Source organism: Ovis aries, chromosome 2 (assembly GCF_016772045.2).
Source record: "Ovis aries strain OAR_USU_Benz2616 breed Rambouillet chromosome 2, ARS-UI_Ramb_v3.0, whole genome shotgun sequence".
Taxonomy (NCBI): Eukaryota; Metazoa; Chordata; class Mammalia; order Artiodactyla; family Bovidae; genus Ovis; species Ovis aries.
The window spans coordinates 198,251,504-198,276,719 of NC_056055.1; the positions used below are offsets into that span (position 1 = coordinate 198,251,504).

At 38.1% G+C, this 25,216-nt stretch overlaps 1 protein-coding gene across 3 annotated transcripts in view; it reads right to left on the bottom strand.

Annotated features, from left to right (window-relative positions):
* DNAH7 (dynein axonemal heavy chain 7) overlaps positions 1-25,216 on the bottom strand; it is a 266,322-nt gene that overhangs the window by 163,052 nt on the left and 78,054 nt on the right. For all 3 annotated transcript variants that reach the window (XR_006058804.2, XM_042244009.2, XM_004004780.6), the window contains 5 exons: positions 23,968-24,154; positions 14,123-14,316; positions 11,555-11,753; positions 8,374-8,514; positions 2,101-2,313 (listed from right to left, as the gene is read on the bottom strand). Coding sequence is in view for 2 of the 3 variants with exons in the window: in XM_042244009.2 (XP_042099943.1) it covers positions 2,101-2,313; positions 8,374-8,514; positions 11,555-11,753; positions 14,123-14,316; positions 23,968-24,154 (934 nt within the window). In the remaining variant the exon portion in view is untranslated. The remainder of the gene's footprint in view (positions 1-2,100; positions 2,314-8,373; positions 8,515-11,554; positions 11,754-14,122; positions 14,317-23,967; positions 24,155-25,216) is intronic.

The window sequence follows — 25,216 nt, forward strand, 5'->3', positions numbered from 1 at the left end:
ATATTGGATTTAACCTCTTATCAGATATATAATTTGAAAATATTTTCTCCTATTCAGTAGGTTGCCTTCTCCTTCTGTTGATGGTCTTCCTTGATGTACAAAAGGCCTTTAGTTTGATGTAGTCCCACTTGTGTGTGGGTTTTTTTTTTTTTTTTTGCTTTTGTTGCCTTTGATTTGGGTGTCATATTAAAAAAAAAAATCCCTATTACCAAAGTCAAGGTGCTTACCTCTCTAAGAGTTTTATGGTTTCAGGTCTTACACTCAATTCTTTAATCAATTTTGAATTAATTTTGAGGTATGATGTAAGATAACAGTCCTACTTCATTCTTTTGCATGTGGTTTTCCAGTTTTCCCAATACCATTTATTAAAGAGATTGTCCTTTCCACATTTTATATTCTTGGTTCCTCTGTCATAAATTACCATACAAATGTAGATTTATTTCTGGACTCTGTTTTGTTCTAATGATCTATGTGTCTGTTTTTATGGCAATACCATACTGGTTTTATTACTTCAGCTTTAGCTTCATTTATTACTTTAGCTTTGTAATATAACTTGAAATCAGGAAATGTGATGCTTCCAGCTTTGCTCCTTCTCAAGACTGCTTTTCTATTTGGGGTTTTTCCTGTTTCCATAAAAATATTAGGATTGTTTTGTTTTTTGTGAAATATGCCATTGAATTTTGATAGAAATTGTATTAAATCTGTAGATTGCTTTGAGAAGTATGGACCTTTTAATAATGTTAATCCTTCCAATCCATGAACACAGATCTTTCCCTTTATTCATGTCTTAAATTTCTTTCATTAGTGTCTTATAGTTTTCAGTTTATAGGGCCTTCACTTTTTTTGGTTAAATTTATTCCTAGGTATTTTTCTCTTTTTTGAGAAATTATAAATGGGATCAATGGCAACCCACTCCAGCACTCTTGCCTGGAAAATCCCATGGACAGAGGAGCCTGGTAGGCTGCAGTCCATGGGGTCGCTAAGGGTCGGACACGACTGAGCGACTTCACTTTCACCTTCCACTTTCATGCATTGGAGAAGGAAATGACAACCCACTCCAGTGTTTTTGCCTGGAGAATCCCAGGGACGGGGGAGCCTAGTGGGCTGCCGTCTATGGGGTCGCACAGAGTCAGACACGAATGAAGCGACTTAGCAGCAGCAGCAGTAGCAGCTTTCTTAATTATTCTTTTAGATAGTTCATTATTCTTCTATATTTTCAATCATTTATTCCACGAGTTTTCACTATAGAGTATTATCATCATCACCATTTTTTATCTAAGGAAGCTGGCGCCTGAAGAGAGCAACTTAACTTGCCAAAGTCACACAACTGGTAAGGGGAAGATGTAGCATTAGAAACTATGATTCCACAGTCTGAACTCCTAACCACTATGCACACAGCCTCATATAGCGTTCCAGGGTTCTGGTTCTTTTAGCTCTTCTCCTTCCACTCCATACATCCCCAAAACCTTTCACAAAAGTGACTATGACGAGAAATGTCGAGTCTGTATCTCCAATCATCAGCTCTCTCTTCCCACTCTCAACAGGCCGACCCTTGTTCACTGTACTCTGCTCCTCCCACTTCCCTGATGGTGACCGCCATCACCAGCCACCCAGAGCCGCTGATAAAAGCCTTACTCCAGATCATATTTCAGGTTCCTTCAACTGATCAATACGAGAAAAGTGTAATGACTAAATCAGACTACAACATTCTGATTTGTACATTCTTTAGATGTATCAGGAATCAAAAAAAAAATTTAAACTGATTAGTTTCAACATTTTGCAGATTCAGCAAGCATAATGACTAATTTCAACTGAGTAAGTTTTTATAATACCTCACAGTTTGTGTGTGTCTATATGTGAATATTTATTTCTATGTAACTATATATTTGGATATAGATACACACATAGTTTTCCTACACATGACATACAGTTTTTGGCTGCCTTACTCTTCAATGTGGTGAAGGCTTGTTTGGGTATAGTTAGCCATCAGCAAGAAAAATCCTATGTTACCAATACTATCACCGATGTGAGCTAGCAAGTACAAATTAAACAGTTGTGATCTGAAATTGCTGTGTAATAACGTTCAGTAATATTACTTACTTGCCAATAGTACCTAAGCTGACTTAACCACTCAAAGTCCGAGTCATCATTAACTTTCTTTTTAACAAGTGTTGTGAGAACATCTCTAGCATGGACATCCAGCACCACAAGGGCTCCCAGAGTAACACGATTTTGCTTGGACAATTTGCCACGAACCAAGGTGACAATATCATCAATTTGCTTGTTACATCTTTCCAAATATTCCTCAAGGGCCTGAAAGAAAATAAGATATAATTACTCAATGTGGTCAGAATCCCTTTGAACAAAAATTTGTTGACCTAGCACACATACAGAGTATAGTAAGTATTTTTATCATAACTTGAAATACTACATAACTTAAAAATAATCCATTTCTTTTTACTACAAAGGTATTAGGTTTTCAATGGCAACAATCTTTCAATTGAAAAATCTTTCAGTGGGGAAGATTGAAGGCAAAAGGAGAAAGAGGCAGCACAGGATAAGATGGTTAGATAACATCACTGACCCAGTGAACATGAATCTGAGCAAACTCCAGGAGATAGTGGAGGATAGAGGAGCCTGGAACGCTACAGTCTATGAGGTCCCAGAGTCGAAGATGACTTAGCAACTGAACAAGAAAAATAAATTAGGTGAACAATCTCAATCAGGCCAGACAAAGTAAACATACATGGTCTGTGGCTATCCAACATCCTTCCCTTTCTGCTTTTCAGGCCTGTATGTTCTGCGGTTGGGGTGAGCTTTCAATCATATTGTCCCATCTCCAAAGCAACATGAAGGAGGGAATGTGTGACTAGCCAGAGCAAATCACAATTCTTTCCAAGGACTACTATACTGATAGGAAGAAAAGTGCTTTCCACAAGACTTGGAAGACTCTGAGTACACCAATCTGAAGTTACTGAAAGCCTCCACCCTCACTGCAGAATAAAGCCCATAGAGACCGGCAGAGATGAAAAACAGACAACAAAAGAGAAACTGCAAGAGTGATGAACAGAGATCCTAATTCCAAATGCTCTATCTTAGATCCCATGAGTCCTTCTAGTACTCACAGGGCGCTGTGAGTACCAAAAGCTTCTGAGTAGGATTTGATGCTGGGAAGGACTGAGGGCAGGAGGAGAAGGCAGCGACAGAGGACGAGATGGCTGGATGGCATCACTGACTCAACGCACATGAGTTTGAGCCAACTCCAGGAGACAGTGAAGGACAGGGAAGACTGGTGTGGTACAGTCCATTACATCACAGACACGACTTAGCGACTGAACAACAAGAATTAACTATTTACATTAGCAGAATCTATTTTTACTTTACTGGAAAAGCCAGACTTAGGACTAAAATTTAGCTTCAAACTGGGATAAATTAAGTTTTTTAGGAACTGTATCATATGAATCAATGAGAATTCAGATTGGCTAAATTGAATAAATCATGATACCAAATTGTTTTTGTTATATTTTCTCCACTGTAAACTGTTCTGTACAGTAAACTAATGAATCTAAAAATAACTACTATTATATAATCTGCCAAAATAAATCTGGTCTGGAATAAAATATTTTTATCATACCTCAGTTCAGTTCAGTTACTCAGTCATGTCTGGCTCTTTCCGATCCCATGGACTGCAGCACACCAGGCTTCCCTGACTATCACCAACTCCTGGAGCTTGCTCAAACTCATGTCCATTGAATTGGTGATATGCACAATGATACATTTACTCAAAATCATATACATATTTTCAATAATCCAAGTTTTGATTACTTCATGCATTTTTAGCCCCTCTAATGCCTCATACTGACTAGTTCCACAGTCAATATTCTTTGAATAAATAAATGGAAATGGATCCTGAGGGGAACAGGTCCTCTGGGAGCAGGACGTACAACAAGGTGCCATTATAGCATTAAGCTCTAGACAACTTGGGGTGTCTGCAGCGAGTGGAAATGCCTAGTCTTCTCTGAGGCTGCCAAGAAGTCTCCAGCTACTCAAGTAAAGTCATCGGTTTCAGATGTGAACCACATATTAATTAAGGAAAAAGTTATCAACACATAAAACACAAAAACATATGCTATCCTCCCAAGATAGAACTACATATTAAATTTCCTTAAATCATCAGTGCTTTCAAATACTAAAATATGTGCCCCTCCTGATGCTGCTACAGAACTTAAATAAACCAAATATGCATGCGATGTGACAGGGACAAGGCACACAGGAGCAGATGAAGGGCATATTGATGCAGAGTATTCACAAGCAGAGGAAAAAGAAAAGAATTTTTGAGGACACATACAAAGCTTAATTTCATTCCATGAAATTTAGCTATGTAAAACACCACAAAATACAACAGAAGAGAACAATCTAGCAAGCAACAGCAAAGACTCTCTAAATCCCACTAAATTACAGCTTTAGAGGACCTACATCTATGAAGCTGAGTTCCCCTGGAATAACAGTCACTCAAGGCATGGATTCTCCGTTTGTCTTTCTGTGTGAATAGTTCTATAGGTGTACCATATTAAGTGATAGAAAAAATGGAGTAAACTAATAAATGAGTGAATAAATAACCCCATCTCAGTATCAGTGGATACTGATGTAAACCAAGGTGTGGGGGGGAAACTATTTGTATCTTTATACGATATGGTAAGAATTGCAGGCAGATAGTTTCACTTTTCACTTTCATGCATTGGAGAAAATGGCAACCCACTCCAGTGTTCCTGCCTGGAGAATCCCAGGGATGGGGGAGCCTGGTGGGCTGCCATCTATGGGGTCACACAGAGTTGGACACGACTGAAGCGACTTAGCAGCAGCAGCAGCAGCAGCAGCAGCATTTTTGAGGAGAGGACACATTGAAATGGAATGACTTGAACTGTGTGTCTCTTGAGATTCAAATTATGCTTGGGAGGTAAGTAGAAACAAGAAAGGTTTACACTTAAATCCTCTACTTCAACTCCTACCTATTCTTATCAGAGAAAAATATGGTTTTGGCAGACGGGTGCAGTTTAATTAACACCACATTTAAACTGAAGAAACATGGAAGATGCCCGTGAATTTGCCCAGTTTGCTCACAACAAACTTGTTTCTTTGTCCCCTCTATTTCCCACAACAATGAATGAAAAAGCTTTCCTGGTGGTTTGGGGCCAGCAAGGAGTAAGAACCAGAAGGCTACACGTATCCCCAGTAACCCACACTGGCAATGGAGGAATCCCTTTGTGTGGGGAGGTGGCTGAATGGTAGCTTCACAATGAGAAGACAAAATGAAGTTTCTGGACTCATTGGGGAAAAAAGAAAAATGCACATGGAGACAGAGAGCCAAGAGTCCAGGAGTATCCAAGGGCTTATTGCAGTAAGAAAGACTGCATGAAGAAAGACTTTTTCCCTTAAAATCCCTGATTTTCTGCCCCACATCTTTATTCTTTCCCAGAGGAGAAGTGGTAAGTTGGAATGAACTAAGCATGTGTTACTCAGCTTGTTCCTCTATGACATCTGCTTGCTTACAAGGAATACAAGACTCTCAAACCCAACATTCAGTGTTCCCCAATACCGTACAGACAATAAGGCCAAACTCCAAGTAAAAAAACATGTTTAAAATTCATGGTTTTAAACAACATTTGCAACTGCTGGATTCTGATTGGCCCATCAGTCAAGTGAAAGTTGATCTGCTTGAAATCCTACTTTAAGGATAAGAATATTGCACTGAATGCAGTTTCTGTTTTTAATTAATAATAGCAATTCAATTAATAATAGTAAATTCATATATCTTCTAGAATAACTAAAAACAAGCTTTACTCAAAATATTAACTAAAAAATAATAGAAAAAATAAAAATAGTCAAAACAAGTCAATTAATATCTTCTCTTCATAGGGCTTCCCAGGATCTCCTTGAAGTCCAAGGGACTCTCAAGAGTCTTCTCCAACACCACAGTTCAAAAGCATCAATTCTTCAGCACTCAGCTTTCTTCACAGTCCAACTCTCACATCTATACATGACCACTGGAAAAACCATAGCCTTGACTAGACGGACCTTTGTTGGCAAAGTAATGTCTCTGCTTTTCAATATGCTATCTAGGTTGGTCATAACTTTCCTTCCAAAGAGTAAGTGTCTTTTAATTTCATGGCTGCAGTCACCATCTGCAGTGATTTTGGAGCTCAGAAAAATAAAGTCTGACACTGTTTCCACTGTTTCCCCATCTGTTTGCCAGGAAGTGATGGGACCAGATGCCATGATCTTCGTTTTCTGAATGTTGAGCTTTAAGCCAACTTTTTCACTCTCCTCTTTCACTTTCTGCCATAAGGGCGGTGTCATCTGCATATCTGAAGTTATTGATATTTCTCCCGGCAATCTTAATTCCAGCTTGTGCTTCTTCCAGCCCAGCGTTTCTCATTATGTACTCTGCATATAAGTTAAATAAGCAGGGTGACAATATACAGCCTTGACGTACTCCTTTTCCTATTTGGAACCAGTCTGTTGCTCCATGTCCAGTTCTAACTATTGCTTTCTGACCTGCATACAGGTTTCTCAGGAGGCAGGTCAGGTGGTCTGGTATTCCCACCTCTTTCAGAATTTTCCACAGTTTATTGTGATCCACACAGTTAAAGGCCTTAGCATAGTCAATAAAGTAGAAATAGATGTTTTCTCTGGAAGTCTCTTGCTTTTTCGATGATCCAGCGGATCTTGGCAATTTGATCTCTGGTTGCTCTGCTTTTTCTAAAACCAGCTTGAACATCTGGAAGTTCACAGTTCATGTATTGCTGAAGCCTGGCTTGGAGAATTTTGAGCATTACTTTGCTAGTGTGATTACAGCCATGAAATTAAAAGATACTTACTCCTTGGAAAAAGTTATGACCAACTTAGATAGCTATTCAAAAGCAGAGACATTACTCTGCCAACAAAGGTCCGTCTAGTCAAGGCTATGGTTTTTCCAGTGGTCATGCATGGATGTGAGAGTTGGACTGTGAAGAAAGCTGAGTGCAGAAGAATTGATGCTTTTGAACTGTGGTGTTGGAGAAGACTCTTTTGAGTCCCTTGGACTGCAAGGAGATCCAACCAGTCCATCCTAAAGGAGATCAATTCTGGGTGTTCTTTGGAAGGACTGATGCTAAAGCTGAAACTCCAATACTTTAGCCACCTCATGCAACGAGCTGACTCACTGGAAGACTCTGATGCTGGGAGGGATTAGGGGCAGGATGAGAAGGGGACAACAGAGGATGAGATGGCTGGATGGCATCACCGACTTGATGGACAAGAGTTTGGGTGAACGCCGGGAGTTGGTGATGGACAGGGAGGCCTGGCATGCTGCAATTCATGGGGTCGCAAAGAGTCGGACACGACTGAGGGACTGAACTGATTGACTGACTCACTTACTACTGTGTGAGATGAGTGCAATTATGTGGTAGTTTGAGCATTCTTTGGCATTGCCTTTCTTTGGGATTGGAATGAAAACTGACCTTTTGCAGTCCTGTGGCCACTGCTGAGTTTTCCAAATTTGCTGGCATATTGAGGGCAGCACTTTCACAGCATCATCTTTCAGGATTTGAAATAGCTCAACTGGAATTCTATCACCTCCACTAGCTTTGTTCGTAGTGATGCTTTCTAAGGCCCACTTGACTTCACATTCCAGGATGTCTGGCTCTAGGTGAGTGATCACACCATCGTGATTATCTGGGTCATGATCTTTTTTGTACAGTTCTTCTGTGTATTGTTGCCACCTCTTTTTAATATCTTCTGCTTCTGTTAGGTCCATACCATTTCTGTCCTTTATCAAGCCCATCTTTGCATGAAATATTCCCTTGGTAGCTCTAATTTTCTTGAAGAGATCTCTAGTCTTTCCCATTCTGTTGTTTTCCTCTATTTCTTTGCCTTGATTGCTGAGGAAGGCTTTCTTATCTCTCCTTGCTATTCTTTGGAACTCTGCATTCACATGGGTATATGATCCCCTGAAGTAGGAAATGGCAACTCCCTCCAGTATTCTTGTCTGGAGAATCCCATAGACAGAGGAGCCTGGCGGGCTACAGTCCATAGGGTTGCAAAGAGTCAGACATGACTGAAGCAACTTAGCACAACATACTTCATAGTGTAGTTTTATTGAGGGCATAAAAGAGAATTATATTATGTAATTCTTCCTAATCCTTCTAAGTTTAGGAAGTTTCTTTGTCCTATTATCACTATTTTTGAAAGCATAAAAATGTATATAATAACAAGATTGAGGCTCCAGGATCCTTGGCTTTTGGGTAGATGGTCTTAATTTTTTAGAATAATTGTATTTTGGTAATAATCACTATTAAAGAAATGTTGAAAAACCTCGGGGTAATAAAAACCTACCTCTTGTCCTTCTGCAATAGCTGTTTGTACTTCTAATGTCCAAAAGGTTTGAGATACACAGAGAACTGTTTGTCCAGGCCACTCTCTTACCCAATTAATTCGTTCACATTGTGTATAGGCAAGAATTGCATCTTTAATTACCTAATTGAAAAAGAAAATGCTTAAAGGTAAACAGTTTCACACTTTACTTGAACAAGCTAAACAATGAAGAGCTAACTCTAAATGGATTAACTTGTACTGCTCTACTTCTTACATTTTAGCCAGTTATGAATATTCAAATCATGTGAATAGACTTTTTAAAGTTTTTTCATACACCTGTGAGCAAACGGGGTCGCACAGAGTCGGACATGACTGAAGCAACTTAGTAGCAGTAGCAGCAGTGTGCAAAAAAAATATTTTATATAGCATTTTATTTTGTTGATATATAATCTATTTGTATGAACCGTATTATATGAAAGATTTCTTTGACCAGCCAAAGATGTCTTAGATAATTTTGGATTGAAAAAAAAAGCAATTTTATTACAAAATGTAAGTTCAAATCCAAAATGAGATCCTGCAAATTCAGATAATTATTTACTTTGAACTTAATCAGATGCCCACTCAGCCATGTGCACATGTGTACATGCACATCAGGAAAACTACATAACTCCTCTAAAGTTTTTCCTGTGTTTCCAGATCTTGCTCCCTTTGGTGCCAAAGGCTATGCTGATAGGGTGGATATAGACTTCATTCACAGAGAGTTGACAGTTGTAAATTCAGGAAGTCCAAGTCATGTGCTTTGCTACATATGTTTTCAGTGGATCCATAGACCCACTTTTTCAATCAGTCTAATTTATTATATCAACCAAAAATAGTAAGGGCCAACAAAGGTCCGTCTAGTCAAGGCTATGGTTTTTCCAATGGTCATGTATGGATGTGAGAGCTGGACTGTGAAGAAAGCTGAGTGCCGAAGAATTGATGCTTTTGAACTGTGGTGTTGGAGAAGACTCTTTTGAGTCCCTTGGACTGCAAGGAGATCCAACCAGTCCATTCTGAAGGAGATCGACCCTGGGATTTCTTTGGAGAGAATGATGCTAAAGCTGAAACTCCAGTACTTTGGCCACCTCATGTGAAGGGTTGACTCATTGGAAAAGACCCTGATTCTGGGAGGGATTGAGGGGCAGGAGGAGAAGGGGACGACAGAGGGTGAGATGGCTGGATGGCATCACCAACTCGATGGATATGAGTCTGGGTAAACTCCAGGAGTTGGTGATGGACAGGGAGGCCTGGCGTGCTGCGGTTCATGGGGTCGCAAAGAGTCACCACGACTGAGCGACTGAGCTGAACGGAACTGCACTGCTGAGGTGATGGCCATGTCAGTGTCTGAATTTCTGAAAAGGTTGTCGAAGTTACATTCTTATGGGAAATATATGAGGGTATGTGAACCTTTCTGGACTTTTATAGTTTAGCTGGGATATTTACAGAGCTGAATTGAAATGGAGGGCAATGCTGACTATTGATAATAAAGAAAATGTATTAATAAAAGGCCACAAGTAGCCTCAAAAAAGGCAGGTGAAAAGGGAGAAATGGGAGAAACACTGGAAAGACTAGAAGGAACAGTAGAGAAATGCCAAGGATGAAATATATATGTGTTCTAGAAGGATTCTGTGGAGAGAAGGAGAGGGAAGCATATAATCTAATTCACAGATTTCTATATAGTTGGAAGAGGACAAACATGATTACAGAAAGTTCTATGATATCATATATAAAATATAATACTAACTATGTATACCATATATGAAAAATTAAATATATTTTGGTGGTATAATCTACATTAAACCCATGATAACACAATAAGGTAAGGAGCAAAGGTGCCAAGAACATGATATTTTATCATTTACAAATGACCCAAAATTCACATATGTTAGGCACACAGTAGCCCTTCAAGCATGCAAATAACATACAACACAACACAGTAACACACATCTCCTATCTGTAGTATTTTATATTGCATTTACTTGCATTTTCCCACCAACTTACACATGAACATTTGGAAAAGATATTTCCTATACCATTCCTTGCCAACCCAACTTAATGGTCTGAAATGATAACCAAAATATTTTATCTGAATACATTGGCAAAATTAAAAGATTAGTTGAAATAGTATTAAATATGTCTAAATTAATGAGTTATCACTGCACACATCAATTAACAAACCATGTAATCAATTTAAGCAATGGTCAAAGTAGAATTCATTTAATTGTTAATAGATACATAAATGAACACATTGTTTGTCAATACTTATCAAGACCTATGGAAGCTCATTCTCTTTGGTCCAGTGATCCTATATATATAAGGTATCATGAGAAAATAAACAATTCAAAGAAGCCATCTCTATCATAAGGATGTTCATTATAATTTAGTCCATAATAGGGGGAAATGGGAAACTGTCCAAAAGATTTTACACCTATTGAACAAATATAATTCAAGCAGATACTCAAATTATATTTGACAGAAAGGGGCATTAAGGTACATGATGTATATTAAATACCTGGATTTCAATGAATTTTTCAATAGTGTATGATAGAATTTGAAAACTTAGTGAAAACTGTTGATTAGGACCTGATGTCATGTCTCCTTTTAGTTCTTGCCCTCACGCTTCCCTGATGAATCATGATTTTTACTCCTGGTAAGGAACTTGAATGATAAGTTCACACTATGGTAAAAAATGAATTTAACTGCTCAACTAATATCTATTTGCCTCCATGACTTAAAATTCTCTAGTAACAAAAAATATATTACAAATGATTGAGATGATAATGTGTTAATGTGAGATGTGAAGTAACTGTTAATGATTTTCTAACATTTTGGTACATATGTTACATATGCATAGAACAAAAGAAAGCACCATAGAAACTGATGTGAAACTGTAGAGAGGTGCTTCCTAGACAAGACTAAAGATAGACCATGTCGATTAAAGTGTATCTAATATCAAAAGCACAAGAAATGAGACGGACTCAAGATAAAAAACCCAGGTTGAGTCATTACAAAAATAGTACCACAGACCATATCTTTGCCTTCAATCTATTATTATTGAATTGATAATTTATGACTCAGTTTGTCTAAATAACAGTACATGTATCAGTAATACATTAACATTCTATCATCTTTACTAGAAATAATAATAAATATAGCCAGCTACCTTGTGGATGGATTTAATCATAACTCTCTCTAACTCAACCAACCACTTCTCCACTTGACCTCTGGCTTTGGCTGTTGAAATGGTGTCTATGAGTTCCACCACCTCTCCCTCACTACTCTTCATGTGAGTAATGTCCAAACTTTCTGTAAATTCCACCTTTGCAATGCCTTCAAAACATTTCTTCAAGTGAGGTTGCACTCTGTCAGGAAAAAGAATGTTTAAAATAATTAACTGAATAAAAGAATTCCCTAAATATCAATGTTCTGTGTATTCCAAACTTTATTCAAAATTCATAAATGTGCATTATGTGTGAGGCCCCTGCTAGATGCTGCAGATGAAGTGTTGAAGGGGAAAAAAACATACACATGGCATATACATACAGGAGTCAAGTGGGAGGTCATCATTAATTGAATAATCACAAAAGACCTATAAAATTACAACTATTATAAGGGCTACATGAGGCTTTGTTTCCAGCACAATGAATTGAAAGACATAAAAAGTAATATAAGGACCAAATCAATCTCGACCAACAGATAAAACACTAATCTGAAGAATCTTCAAATGCACCAAAGTATATTGATATTTAAACTGGTATCTTCAGAGACTGCTTGCAAATTATACAACAGGATTAGAACTTTAAATAAATCAGCTACTTGGAAGGTGCCCAACTTTGGCCTACGCACTGTAATATAGATGGAACTGACTAAATTCCTCATTTTGGGCATGTTCTAGATTGCTTATCTCTTACTCTGAAAGCACAAGACACAAAACTAGGGATTGTAACAAATATCTAACCACTGTCTGATATATACTAGACACCCTTCTAAGGAATCAGCTGTAGGGATAAAAAGGTAAAAAACCTCAGCCATTATGGAGCTTATGTTCTGCTGGAGGAAATCAAATAGTAAGCAAATAAGCACATTATAGAGTAAGCCAGATGACAAAGTAAGCTTGCTGGGAAAAAAAAAAAAAAAACAAGGCCGAGAAGATACTCAGGAAAGGTGATTAGGGGATGGTAGAAGGGGTTGCAAGCTAGTGACCAGGGAAGGCCTTCCTGAGTGGCAGGTTTTGCAGAGTACATCACGTGAAATGCCAGACTGGATGAAACACAAGCTGAAATCAAGGATGCTGGGAGAAATATCAATAACCTCAGATATGCAGACGATATCATTCTAATGGCAGAAAGTAAAGAGGAACTAAAGAGCCTCTTGATGAAGGTGAAAGGAGAGAGTGAAAAAGCTAGCTTAAAAGCCAACATTCAAAAAACTAAGATCACGACATCCAATCCCATTATTTCATGGCAAACAGATGGAGAAGGAAATGGAAATTGTCAGATTTTATTTTCTTGGTCTCCAAAATAACAGCAGATGATGACTGAGCCACAAAAGTAAAAGATGCCTGCTCCTTGGAAGAAAAGCTATGACAAACCTACACAGGGTATTAAAAAGAAGAGACATCATTTTGCCGACAAAGGTCTGTATAGTCAAAGCTATGGTTTTTCCAGTAGTCATGTAAGGATGTGAGACCTGGACCATAAAGAAGGCTGAGCACTGAAGAACTGATGCTTTTAAACTGTGGTACTGAAGAAGACTCTTGAGAGTCCCTTGGACAGCAAGGAGATCTAACCAGTCAAGCCTAAAGGAAATCAATCCAGAATATTCATTGGAAGGATTGAGGCTGAAGCTGAAGCTCCAAACCTTTGGTCACCTGGTGCAAAGAGGCAACTCATTGGAAAAGACCCTGATGCTGGGAAAGATTGAAGGCAGGCAGAGAAGGGGATGACAGAGGATAAGATGGTTGAATGGCATCACCGACTCAATGGACATGAGTTTGAGCAAGTTCCGGAAGATAGTGAAGGACAGGGAAGCCTGGTGTGCTGCAGTCCACAGGGTCACAAAGAGTTGGAGACGACTTAGCGACTGAATAACAACAAAAGAAGTCTTGAGAATATTCGGGTGAGGAGGATCCTAGGCCAAGAGAACAATATGCTGAGGGAGGAGGCTGACTCTTCTATGGGAGAATTGCAAGGACTGTAGAAGAATAAACAAGAAGAAAGCTAGTGGGGGATGAATAGGAAGGATCATGGTGTAGTACCTGGTGAGTGACTGCAAGGCACCGAGAGGGCACTGACTTTTATTCTGCATGGGATGCAGAATAGTGATGTGTTCTGAAAAATCTGTGAGACAATATGTGATAAAAAGAGAAACCCATCCCAGACTTAGAAAAATATAATTCAATGGTATTTCTTATGTTTTAATCATCAAATAAGTTGATTACAGGAATGATTTACAGCAGTCTTGAGTTATTATATAACATAATCATATATAACTGGAGGAAATGGCAACACACGCCTGTATTCTTGCCTGGAGAATCCCATGGACAGAGGAGCCTGGAGGGTTACAGTCCATGGGGTCACAAAGAGTCAGACACAACTGAGAGACTAACACAACAACGACAATCATATACAAGTTCTGCATTATTCTGAAAATTAAATTTAAGCAGATCAACTTAGCCATGTATGATGTACGCATTATGATATATATAGTAATATTGATATGCCTTACTTACCTAGTGGGATCTTTAGTCTCAGATAGGATCTCAAGAAGTTCATCATTAGACAAGAAAAAGAATCTGGGGAAGAAGAGACGTTTCTTTTCCAAATATTCATTAAGTCCTTTAAGAATGAGTTCCAAAAGCTCATTAGATTTTTTCAGCCTCTCCAGCATCCTCTCAATAGTTACAACTGACAGAACATGTTTATCCTAAAAATAAAAGAAAATTCACAACTCAAAAATACTAGATACTGACTTCATATTATAGCTGAGATTGCATGGTTTTAATATAACAAAGGTTACACAAATTTTAAAGTGAATACTTTTTTTTCAAAGTGCTCTTGCCTGGTCTAGATCTAACCAGCCTCTTTAATTACATAAAAGCCACGTTAACTGGATCCTCAGTTCACTAAACTTATTTCTGGTACTTAGCCAAAGTGAGTTTGGTATTCACTGAAAGATCAATCAAAAATTTCAACTGTAAATTGTTTCATACAGAAATTTGATTCCACTGCAGGAAAATGTTTTTGTTAATAGACTTTCAATGTGACTGGAAAGAAAGATAATTTTCTGCTTTGTTTTAAAATATAACAACATAATGGGAACACAGAAATTTAATCAAAGAACAAAATAATTATCATTAATACCTGTTTTTTCAGTAGAACAGGTTCATATGAAATATGCAACACATACAATTCACTTATCTATAAAGTGCTGCAATTTTCTAAAGGCATTTTATTATATTTCCTAAGAGTTTTATACTTCAAATAAACATTTTAAAATGCACACAAAAGTCAGCATGACAGAGACTCAGGTCATAATTTAATGTGCAACTCATTAAAAAAAAAGTATGGAATAGTACTCTTGTACTTGATTAAAAAAATTAAAATGATGTTCTTAGAGTGCCACCTTCTGGAGAAGTATGGTTTTCTTCGTTGGGGGAAAAAATGAGTTGTTAATAAATGTGAAAAATTCCTTTCACAAATTAACAATGTTTTATTTTCAGCCAAAGAATATACCACAATTCGCTATTTTAGATCGCAGATTTGAAAGTTAACAAATTCAGTTATTTAAAACAACAGTTCATATTTCTTTCCCTAAATATTATAATTACAAAAGAAGTACTTCTGGAAACACTTAGCATTTGAGTAGGAAAACAATTTTATTGAATTCCTGATGTGAAACCTATTAATCTAGATCAGTTTAAGACTCTGAACCAAATATGCTAGTTCTGAATGAATATATATGTGATAATCTATGTACCCTGGTATATGGTCTTAAGAAAAAAATATAGACAAGTAATCATTATCCTGACTAGGAACTCTCTCTCCATGAGAAGGTAAACAGAATAGAAACTGCATCAGATGAAGGAAAGCAGAGCCTTGTTCCTAACCAACATCCTTCTTATTACCTGTGTGAATTTGGATCATTTAACCGGAGCCTCTGTCTCTTTATCTTTAAAATGGGGATAAAAGTCATCTCTCAAAGTTGTTATGAGGATCATTTAGACAAAATATTGGAAGCACCTGATATGGTGCCTAGAACACACATATGCTTGAAATTCCCCTTTCCATTTCACCTTCTATAAATGTCTCTTAGAGAAAGAGACAAACAGACACTACCCTGGGGGAATGGATGGAGCAAGTCACTTACATCATGCTATCGATTTAATGGAGCTAAAATGAACATTTTATAAACTGCCTTCCTTCTGGTGAGATAATTATCATAGTAAAATAAAACTGGCTTTAAGTTCCACACTGGCACTGCCACAAAATTCTGGTACAGAGTAAGCATTCCATAAATATCTGTTGACTGACTGAGTGAATGAAGATGAGTTCAGTTCACAGAAACACAAACTTAAAGAAGTTTTTTTGTACCAACAAAAGAAAGTTTTGAAGTTTTCCTACTGTACCAACTCATTAGCTAATGCTGTCAAGATAGAACAGTAAGATATTAAAACAGGAAGCTACCAGAAACATGAAACTAAGTGCAACTCCTTTGACACTTAAATTACTTTTTATCTTCCGGAGAGGAAAAGAAATTATTAACTACCATATTTTTTGGTTAAAGGATAATTTTACAAATTTTAGGTGTCTTCTTTTGCTTCCCAAGTATCACCACTCTCATCTGTTCAAATGACAAACTACTGGCTAATTTACATTTCTAAAGCAAGTACCGGTGATATCAGGGCCCGAAACTTTAATTGGGGGTATACAGAGGGCATTCTAATTACTGCTGCCATGAGAAGCTGCATAGAAAGTACACTTAATGGAATTAAGCTCAAGCCAGTTCACTAAACTTCCAAAAGCATAAACTTCCTAATCAGAAACCCCTGGACAACAGAAAACTGGTCAGATTTTCACTAAACCTATTAAGCATTAGAAAGGAAACATGGATTCACCAAGTAGACCTTTATACTGCCTTGCAACTTTCAGATCCTTCGACCTCACCAAAAATAGAAATCCTTTCAAGATACAGGATGTTTCTAGGATTACTTCAGCTCTTAGGACTCAGGAGTTATCTAACACTGAATTTTTAGAGAAGGTTGTTCAGAATGAACTCAGAATTCTTAGAACTAGCAACAATTCAAGGATTAATCTCAATTTAATTATTCATTCACTCTGGACAAATAATTTTGGAGAGCCTGCTACATGCCCCACACTGTTTTCAGTGCTTGGGCCACAACTGTGAACAAAGCAAAGACCCCAGCCTCCAAGAGGAGACAGGTGATAAATAACAAAATAATTCATACATCATATAGTCAGTTAGAAGGTAATGAATGCTGCAAACAAGAAAAGGGGGCATCAGGATGGCCAGAAAAGGCAAAGGCAGGTTTTAGTTTAAACACAGTGCTCAGTGTGAGCCTCTTTATAAAGGGAACAGTTGAGAAAAGACTCCAGGAAGCAAAGACACTGATCGGCTTTGCAGATTATTTGGAAGAACAGAGTCCAGTAGGTACAAAGGTTCTAGGGCATGTTTGGCATGTGTGATTCAAAAAAGGAAGCTAGTGTGGCTAGAATAGAATTAGTAAGGTGGAAAGTTATAAGGACAGAGAGGTAAAAGGGTAAAGTGAGTAAATCAAGAACTTCCTACTCAATGAAACTACTGCTATGTCCCATACAGAAGCATTTCTCCCCTGGATACTAAGATATTTCAACTAGCAAGACCAAAAGTTGAGAAGCAGAACTGTTGTGAGTTGTTTATTGGGTGAACTAGTATGAAAAGTCAACATCATTTTCACTCCTTAATTCCCAGACCCATGAACTGTGCATATGGGAGAAACTATTTGGAGCTGGATGAGAATATGGGCTATGTATCCTCTAGAACTGCACGCCAAACTCACAAACTATTTTCTTCCTGCTCATATATCAACTGAGTCTTCAGCATGAGACATTCCACTTTTTATAAGGTCAATGTTCACATTAGGATCTGTAAATCTTAAAGAGTATCAGTTAATTGCCTCATTTCCTTTGTAATGTGAATACCATAGCAGAAGCAGTATTGTATGGAAACTGTGACAATAAGTCATTCAGTAAGTCAATGAATGACAGTGTTGGCAGAAACTTGGAAAGGAAAGTCCTCTGGTGCAGACAAATCACTGATCCCTTCTATTCTGAAACAGGTGCACTGTATTTAATTCCTTCTAAATGGCTGCCTGGTCCCTTCAGGTGTGATCCTGTGTCAGAAGCATTTTGTTCGTTTCTGATGTTGGCAGCTTGGATGCTCTGCAGTGTTGGTTAAGGGACAGCCCATAATGGCGAATCCTTCCATAATTCCCATCTCTGCCATTATGAATTCTTTGCCTGTAGCCTGGGTGACCACATATTCCCAGTTTGATGAGGAGAGTTCTGGCTTATGCTTGCTTTCCTCGCTTACTTATTAATTGCTCTTTCAGAAGTTCTGCAGTTTGGGCAATACATTATGTGATTTTTCCATTTCACAGCTCACTGTGCATACAATGGCATATGCTGGTTGACATTCACAAATAGATCAACTGGTCAACTATATTAAGTGCCTCCTTTGGCAGCACTACCTTTTATTAAACATTTACATGGACCACAGATATACTCATATTCTAGTCTATTCTGTGATTCCTGATAGATCTCCTTATTACCAATCTTTCAATCTTGTTTCTTCTAAGTCCTTGATCATATAGCCAAACTGCTTACTATTGACTATGATCACTCATTGGAAAAGACTTTGATGCTGGGAGGGGTTGGGTGCAGGAAGAGAAGGGGACGACAGAGGATGAGATGGCTGGATGGCATCGCGGACTCGATGGACGTGAATCTGAGTGAACTCTGGGAGTTGGTGATGGACAGGGAGGCCTGGCGTGCTGCGATTCATGGGGTCGCAAAGAGCCGGACATGACTGAGCGACTGAACTGAACTGAATGTAGACCCACACTTCTGACCATCTCTATAGGCAAGGTCAAAAAAACCCCAAACAACTAATATTAATTGACGTTATACCATCTGAAAGGATTCCCTTCCTACTACGCTTTGAGTCAATCCCCTAAGATGGGGAGGGGTTGTAATTTTTGCTTCTGAATAATGCAAGCATATTTTGCAGAAACCTATAAACCAGTCTTTGTTTAAATCTTATTAAGGCAGGTTTTGGCAGAAATAAGTAAGTAAACAGAATGACTCACATCTCTGAGACTATCTCACTGAAACACGACCATTAGACTGCATCTAACTTTGGTTCTCCCCAGACAAGCACTATTACAATACAATACCTCCCACACTCCTTAGAATTCTAAAAAGGCTTCTGGCAAGGGAAGCTCTCAGTGTGAGAGTCAGGGCAACCAGAGTTCATCAAATTCCCTCAAATATCCCCAATTCTCAGTTCTCACCATCCCACTCTTTCCCAATAAGGAATTTATCGTTCACAGAACAGATCTGACAAGGCTGTGAATTAAATTACATTGTAATTTGGCAATCTGCTGGATCAGACTGTCATTTTTGGCTATGTCAGAATTGTAGCTATGAGAATTAAGAGGCTCTCTGAGGGTAATCATAGAAGCATCTTAATCCTCTGACCATATCTTGAGCAGAGAATTTAAGCCTTTAATTAGACCATTTCTTTAGTTTTCCCAGGGTTTTAGAAAAAATTCAACCCATCTCACATCCCTTGTATTTCAAATTTGTACTGTATTGACCTGTTCCAGCAGCCACTTGGTCCACCAAAGCACTGCTTGTAAATCAGACTCTTCACTTCACGAGACCAGTAGCATAATTTGGGTAAGTGAATTTTGCACTGCCTGCTAGGTACCACCAGTGTTCCATTTTCAGATGGTAACTAGATTTTAACTACCCTAAAGCCCAAGTGGGTCAGGTAAACAATCCTAGATCCCAACTTTGAGGTTTTGATACCTGTATTCAGAATTCAGTGCAGGATCTTTCTAGGTAATTAAGTAAAAAAGAAATTTAACATAGGGGATTAAGTGATCGAAAAATCACTAAAAGGTCTAGGGGAGCACACTCCAGTCTGGTTTTCCAGAAAAACTCCGAGAACCCTGTGGAACTGATCTTCTGGAAGGGTTATCTCTGCCCCAGTAAGAAAAAAAGGACACCACCAGCGGAATGACTGCATTCAAAAGCACACCGTGGTGGCTTGGATGATTCTAGGATGAGAGAGGGGGGTCAGGAAGCCACCATCATCATCATCTTTAAGTACCCATCAATCTGGTGACCAGACATTGAAGAAAAGGAAAAAAAAGAGACATTTTTTGACAGCAGAAATAGCTAAAATGGCAAGAAGATGGCTGCTGTACGCCTTCCAAATCCCTGATGAGTGTACCTAACCATCAAAATAAAATTCATTTCCAGAAACTTAGCTGTTAAGGAGTCTGGAAGACATAATTTTTAGCTTTCCAGCTCCCTAGAAACTGGTGAGATACTTGGTGCCAAGTGATATTTATGACAGTAAAAGGAAAAAGAAAAACAATGACTCTTATGCTTTTGGCCTGAAAAATAGGAAGAGTAGTGTTCATATTTATTGAGATGGGGTTAGAGTATAAAAGGAATAAGTTTGGGGAGAAATTCAAGAATGTCTTTTCCTGCCTTGTGTGAAAGAGGCCGCAAAAAGTAAGACACAACTGAGCGACTGAACTGAACTCAGGAAATAAAAAAGATTCATGTGAATCAAAAGTCAAATTTGGATGAACGCAAAAGATCATCCACTTCCTTCAACTTCAAATGATAGGCAATTCATTGTTCCCGTATTAGTTTCCACATTCTCTCTTCTCAGAGAGCCCCTAGAAAACTTTGCAAGTGCGTGTAAAGACAGAAGGCTAATGTCTTCATCCAGAAGTCTGTGCTATCACCAGTCTGCTGACCTGCTACAGTGCTATCAGAACAATAAAAGGCTCTGGGAGAACGTGGTGTGGTGGGATGACCAGAGAGGCAAGGGCCATGTGCTCAAGGTTAGTAAGAGGTAGAGAAGATGGATCCCAAGTGCTGCAGACCCCAGGTGAAATTAAGGGCTACAAACCTGTGAAATACTGCTGTAGTATGGGGCAAAAGATGCATATGAGAAGAACGTGGCAAAAGCCATCACTGGTCAATCAGTGTGAAGATGAAGCCAAGGATGACAAAACCTAGGGGAGACGCTCAAGGTAGGGTCTCTTGGGAACCAGAACTTGTCCGGGTCTTCACCCGTGCACTACGAGTTAATCTGTGGACTTCATCTGCCCATAGTTGGTCAAAAAGCTAGACTAGTTGTGATGACCAAGAGTAAAGGCACAGCGTATGGGCATCAGAGACAGGAGGTCATCCAAATTATGACCACCAACAAAAAGAGCAGATAATTTGGCTGGATCAGTTACACCAGTGAATTTTTCTTTCTCCCTTTCTTTCTTCCCGTCCTCTTTCTACCTTCTCCCCCTCCCTTTACGTCATCGCTCCCTCCTTCCTGTCCCAGTACCTGGTGGTAAGCACAGGAAAGAGAAAAGCAGTGCAGGACAGCATAGTCCCCACCCACACACTCCAAAGAAGCCTCAGGTGTACCTGACTACGTGGAAGAGAAGAGCTCTAAATATAACATGAGACTGAGGCTCTCAAATAGGTATAGCTCAGTCTTCATAGACAAAATTATCCTAACCAAAAGTGGCTGGAAAATTCTGGAATTACACTGAACTTTCAGTAGGAGAGCCTTTCCCAGTGAGAAACAGCCTTTGGCCAAGCGTAGTTGGGAGAAGATAGCAAAACATAAAATTATTTCATGTTTATGCCTTAAGGAATCAAAACAACCTCAATCAAGCCATTTATATTAACAATATCATTTACATTCTGTTTTTAACCTCTGAGCCTTTTCTCTTGGCATAGTTCTAAAAGAACATTTAGAAACCCCATTACTTCATGGGAAATAAATGGAGAAACAGTGGAAACAGTGTCAGACTTTATTTTGGAGGACTCCAAAATCACTGCAGATGGTGATTGCAGCCATGAAATTAAAAGACGCTTGCTCCTTGGAAGGAAAGTTGTGACCAACCTAGATAGCATATTGAAAAGCAGACATTACTTTGCCAACAAAGGACCATCTAGTCAGGGCTATGGTTTTTCCTGTGGTCATGTATGGATGTGAGAGTTGGACTGTGAAGAAAGCTGAGCACCAAAGAATTGATGCTTTTGAATTGTGGTGTTCGAGAAGACTCTTGAGAGTCCCTTGGACTGCAAGGAGATCCAACCAGTCCATCCTAAAGGAGATCAGTCCTGAATATTCATTGGAAGGAATGATGCTAAAGCTGAAACTCCAGTACTTTGGCCACCTCATGAGAAGAGTTGACTCATTGGAAAAGACCCTGATGCTGGGAGGGATTGGGGGCAGGAGGAGAAGGAGATGACAGAAGATGAGATGGCTGGATGGCATCACTGACTCAATGGACATGAGTTTGAGTAAACTCCGGGAGATGGTGATGGACAGGGAGGCCTGGCGTGTTGTGATTCATGGGGTCGCAAAGAGTCGGACACGACTGAGTGACTGAACTGAGCTGAACTGTGAAGGTGATGACTTTTTGTACCAAGCACTTAATCCATCTGGATTGTACAGATCATCCTCATTAGCCTTCCTAAGAGAATATGGACTTAGGTTTATTTTTAAGGCTTTGGAGATTATAGACAAAAGCTGTCCTGATGCTAACATACTGAAAAAAAGAAAAGGTAAAGGCAGTTGAGGAAGATAATCAAATCTTATAGCAAAAGTAAATGAAGTGTCATGCAAAGAAAACTGCTTATTTGGGAATGAAAGTAAGTAATGCTTTTTTGTTAATATGTTTTTAATTCAGCAGTTTTGTAGAATTAAAAGTCTGTTTCCATTATTACTAGTCTCAGTATAGCTGCTCTTTCAAGGCATTGAACTATTAAATTTTCTTAGCAATATGAATTTTGAAGAGCATTTTGATGAAATGCCTGATTTGGATTCCTTGGTGGCTCAGCCAGTAAAGCGTCTGCCTGCAATGCAGGAGACCTGGGTTCGATCTCTAGGTCGGGAAGATCTCCTAGAGAAGGAAATGGCAATCCACTCCAGTACTCTTGCCTGGAAAATACCATGGACAGAGGAGCCTGGTAGGCTACAGTCCATAGGGTCACAAAGAGTCTGACAAGACTGAGTGACTTCTCTTGATCAAATGCCAAAAAAAATTTTTTTTAACCTTTAAAATTATATTAACTAGGAGAATACAAGCATCGGCTTTATTCTTTTGGGGGGGCAACAAAAATGGGGGGCAACATTATCCTTTTCCAAACAAAAACATATACTTGTTACAAGGATTTTTCCATGTTGTAAGGAAACAATATATAAAAGGAGAAGCTAAATTTACAAAGCAAATTAATTAGAAATGAATTTAAAAAAAGAAAAATGTGACTTATCAGTAGGTTCTTTAAATATGGAATTCCAATGGGATTAATTCTACAAAATTTTGGTTTATACAATGTTTTGTTTCAAGTATTATTACATAAAATAAAGTAAACTTATTAAATAAACAGACCCATGTCCATCTTATGGGATATTTTCCTATCAAATCATATAATTGTCATTGATACAATATTATCAACATTTAGGATTGTAGTCACAATTTTAAAAGTTTAAATTATTAAAATAAACATATTTCCATTTTAGGATAGAAAAAAATTTAACATAATCCTCTCTCTACTTTATAATAAACTTGTATCAATATTTGATCAAAACACCAATAGAGAAGTTCACACTCATTTAATGATATAATAACTAATATTTCTTCTATTTTAATTTTAACATCTACTAACACACAAACTATGCTTTGCAGGCATGTCTTTTGGACCGAACATAAACCATACTTTCTTGAGTGTTACTGGTTTTTATTAAATTCTCTCAAATTGTAGTTTCTCCACTGTATCTGTTAATTGCTTGATTGATAGACTGCATTTTGTTTGTATTTATTGGGCTCTTTAGATATATATATATATCTTTGCAGCTCTTTTTTTTTAAGTCCCTACAGAGAAACTTCTTGATTGAGTGGTTGGCATGCTGCTTTCTTTCTCACCGCAGAACACTTCAGAGGTGGTGCAGCCATAATGGGGAGCCAGAGAATAGACAGGACACCCCATGCTGGGCATGCGTTGCTATCTTTCTAACAGAGCATCTGGCAAGAACCACTGCTAGAACCACTGTCATTAAATAATGCAAGTTCAACTCGGACCTCAAGAAGTAATCAGGACAAAACACCCATTTTCCTTTTGATGTTTCTTGCTCCTGGGATTCTAAAATAATATCTAATGTGGGATATTAGATATGTGGGGAAAAGACAATGGCTTACTTGGATTGTTTTGAAAAAAATGTTACTTCAACAAAATAATCATGTTCTCACAGATTTTTACCTACTTGTAGGACACTTTTCATTATATCTCTCCATGTTTTATCCACAGTTGTAAATCGCCTCCCTTCCTCAGGCATTTGAGACATAATGTCAGGAGAACTAAAAATGGGCTCCAAATACAGCCATGTGGCTTGGACCTTGAGCCATTCATCCAGAATCTCCTGAAGCAGCAGGAGCTTGCCCTCCCACTCCCTGAGAAGCAAAACACAGTGGTGCTTATCAGTAGCAAATCAAGAAATGTTTCACATGATAAAACTCAAAACTAGACTGTTAACAGTACATGCAATGTTGTTATGCCAATTTCCACTCATCTACCTACAATCAAAGATAACTCACTAGATTGGCTCTAAAAAATCTGCATCTAAATAATAGCATCAACATTTATGCTAATACAGATGCACCTATCTACAAACGGGTTGGTTTCTATATATGTCATCTCAATAAACCTTTCTGCAATCCAATTCCAAGCCAAAGAGTATGAGTTAAGAATAAGATTTTGCAGATAGTAATGGTATTCTCAATCAAAGGTACTCTGAACTTCTTCTTAGGAAAGGTAATTACATCCAAGATTCATTCTGGATGAATGAATTCTGTTTTTTCATTTTTTAAAAAATTTGGACCCAAAACGGCTATCTTTCCAAGAGAAAATATTCCAATTGATAAGATATAATAGGCATTTTTTAAAAATCCTACACAATCGTAAGTATATTCTGTTCTGTTCAGTTGCTAAGTTGTGTTTGACTCTTTGCGACCCCATATATTAGTGTGGCATTTTTGAATTAAAATGAATTATTGGTTCATTTATAAATACAGAGGGAAAAATGACTAAATTTCCTTAAGAATAAATATTATAATTATAGCATAAACTAATAATTTTACAATCACAGTTCTAAGGTCTTTGTGTGTATTTGCTCTACCCTCACAACAGCCCTCAGAGGCAGGGTCCAGAACGTAATATTTATTTACCAGTAGGGATATTAAGGTACATAGAGGTAAGCATCAAGCTAATGAACAAAAGAGCCAGATTTGAACCTAGACAGTTGTAATCACTATGCTATGAGATAACATAGCCATAAAGAAGAATGATTGGTTAAAGGCAACAAAACTTAGATATGGGATGGCTTTATGTATAGATTAATATATTACTCATCATTTATAAGTGGTGATCTGTAATTTTAGATTGCAAACACCAAGAAATGTATATAGGAGTTCAAAAAGTCACCAGGCATTTTAAAATGTCTTTTAAAAATGCCT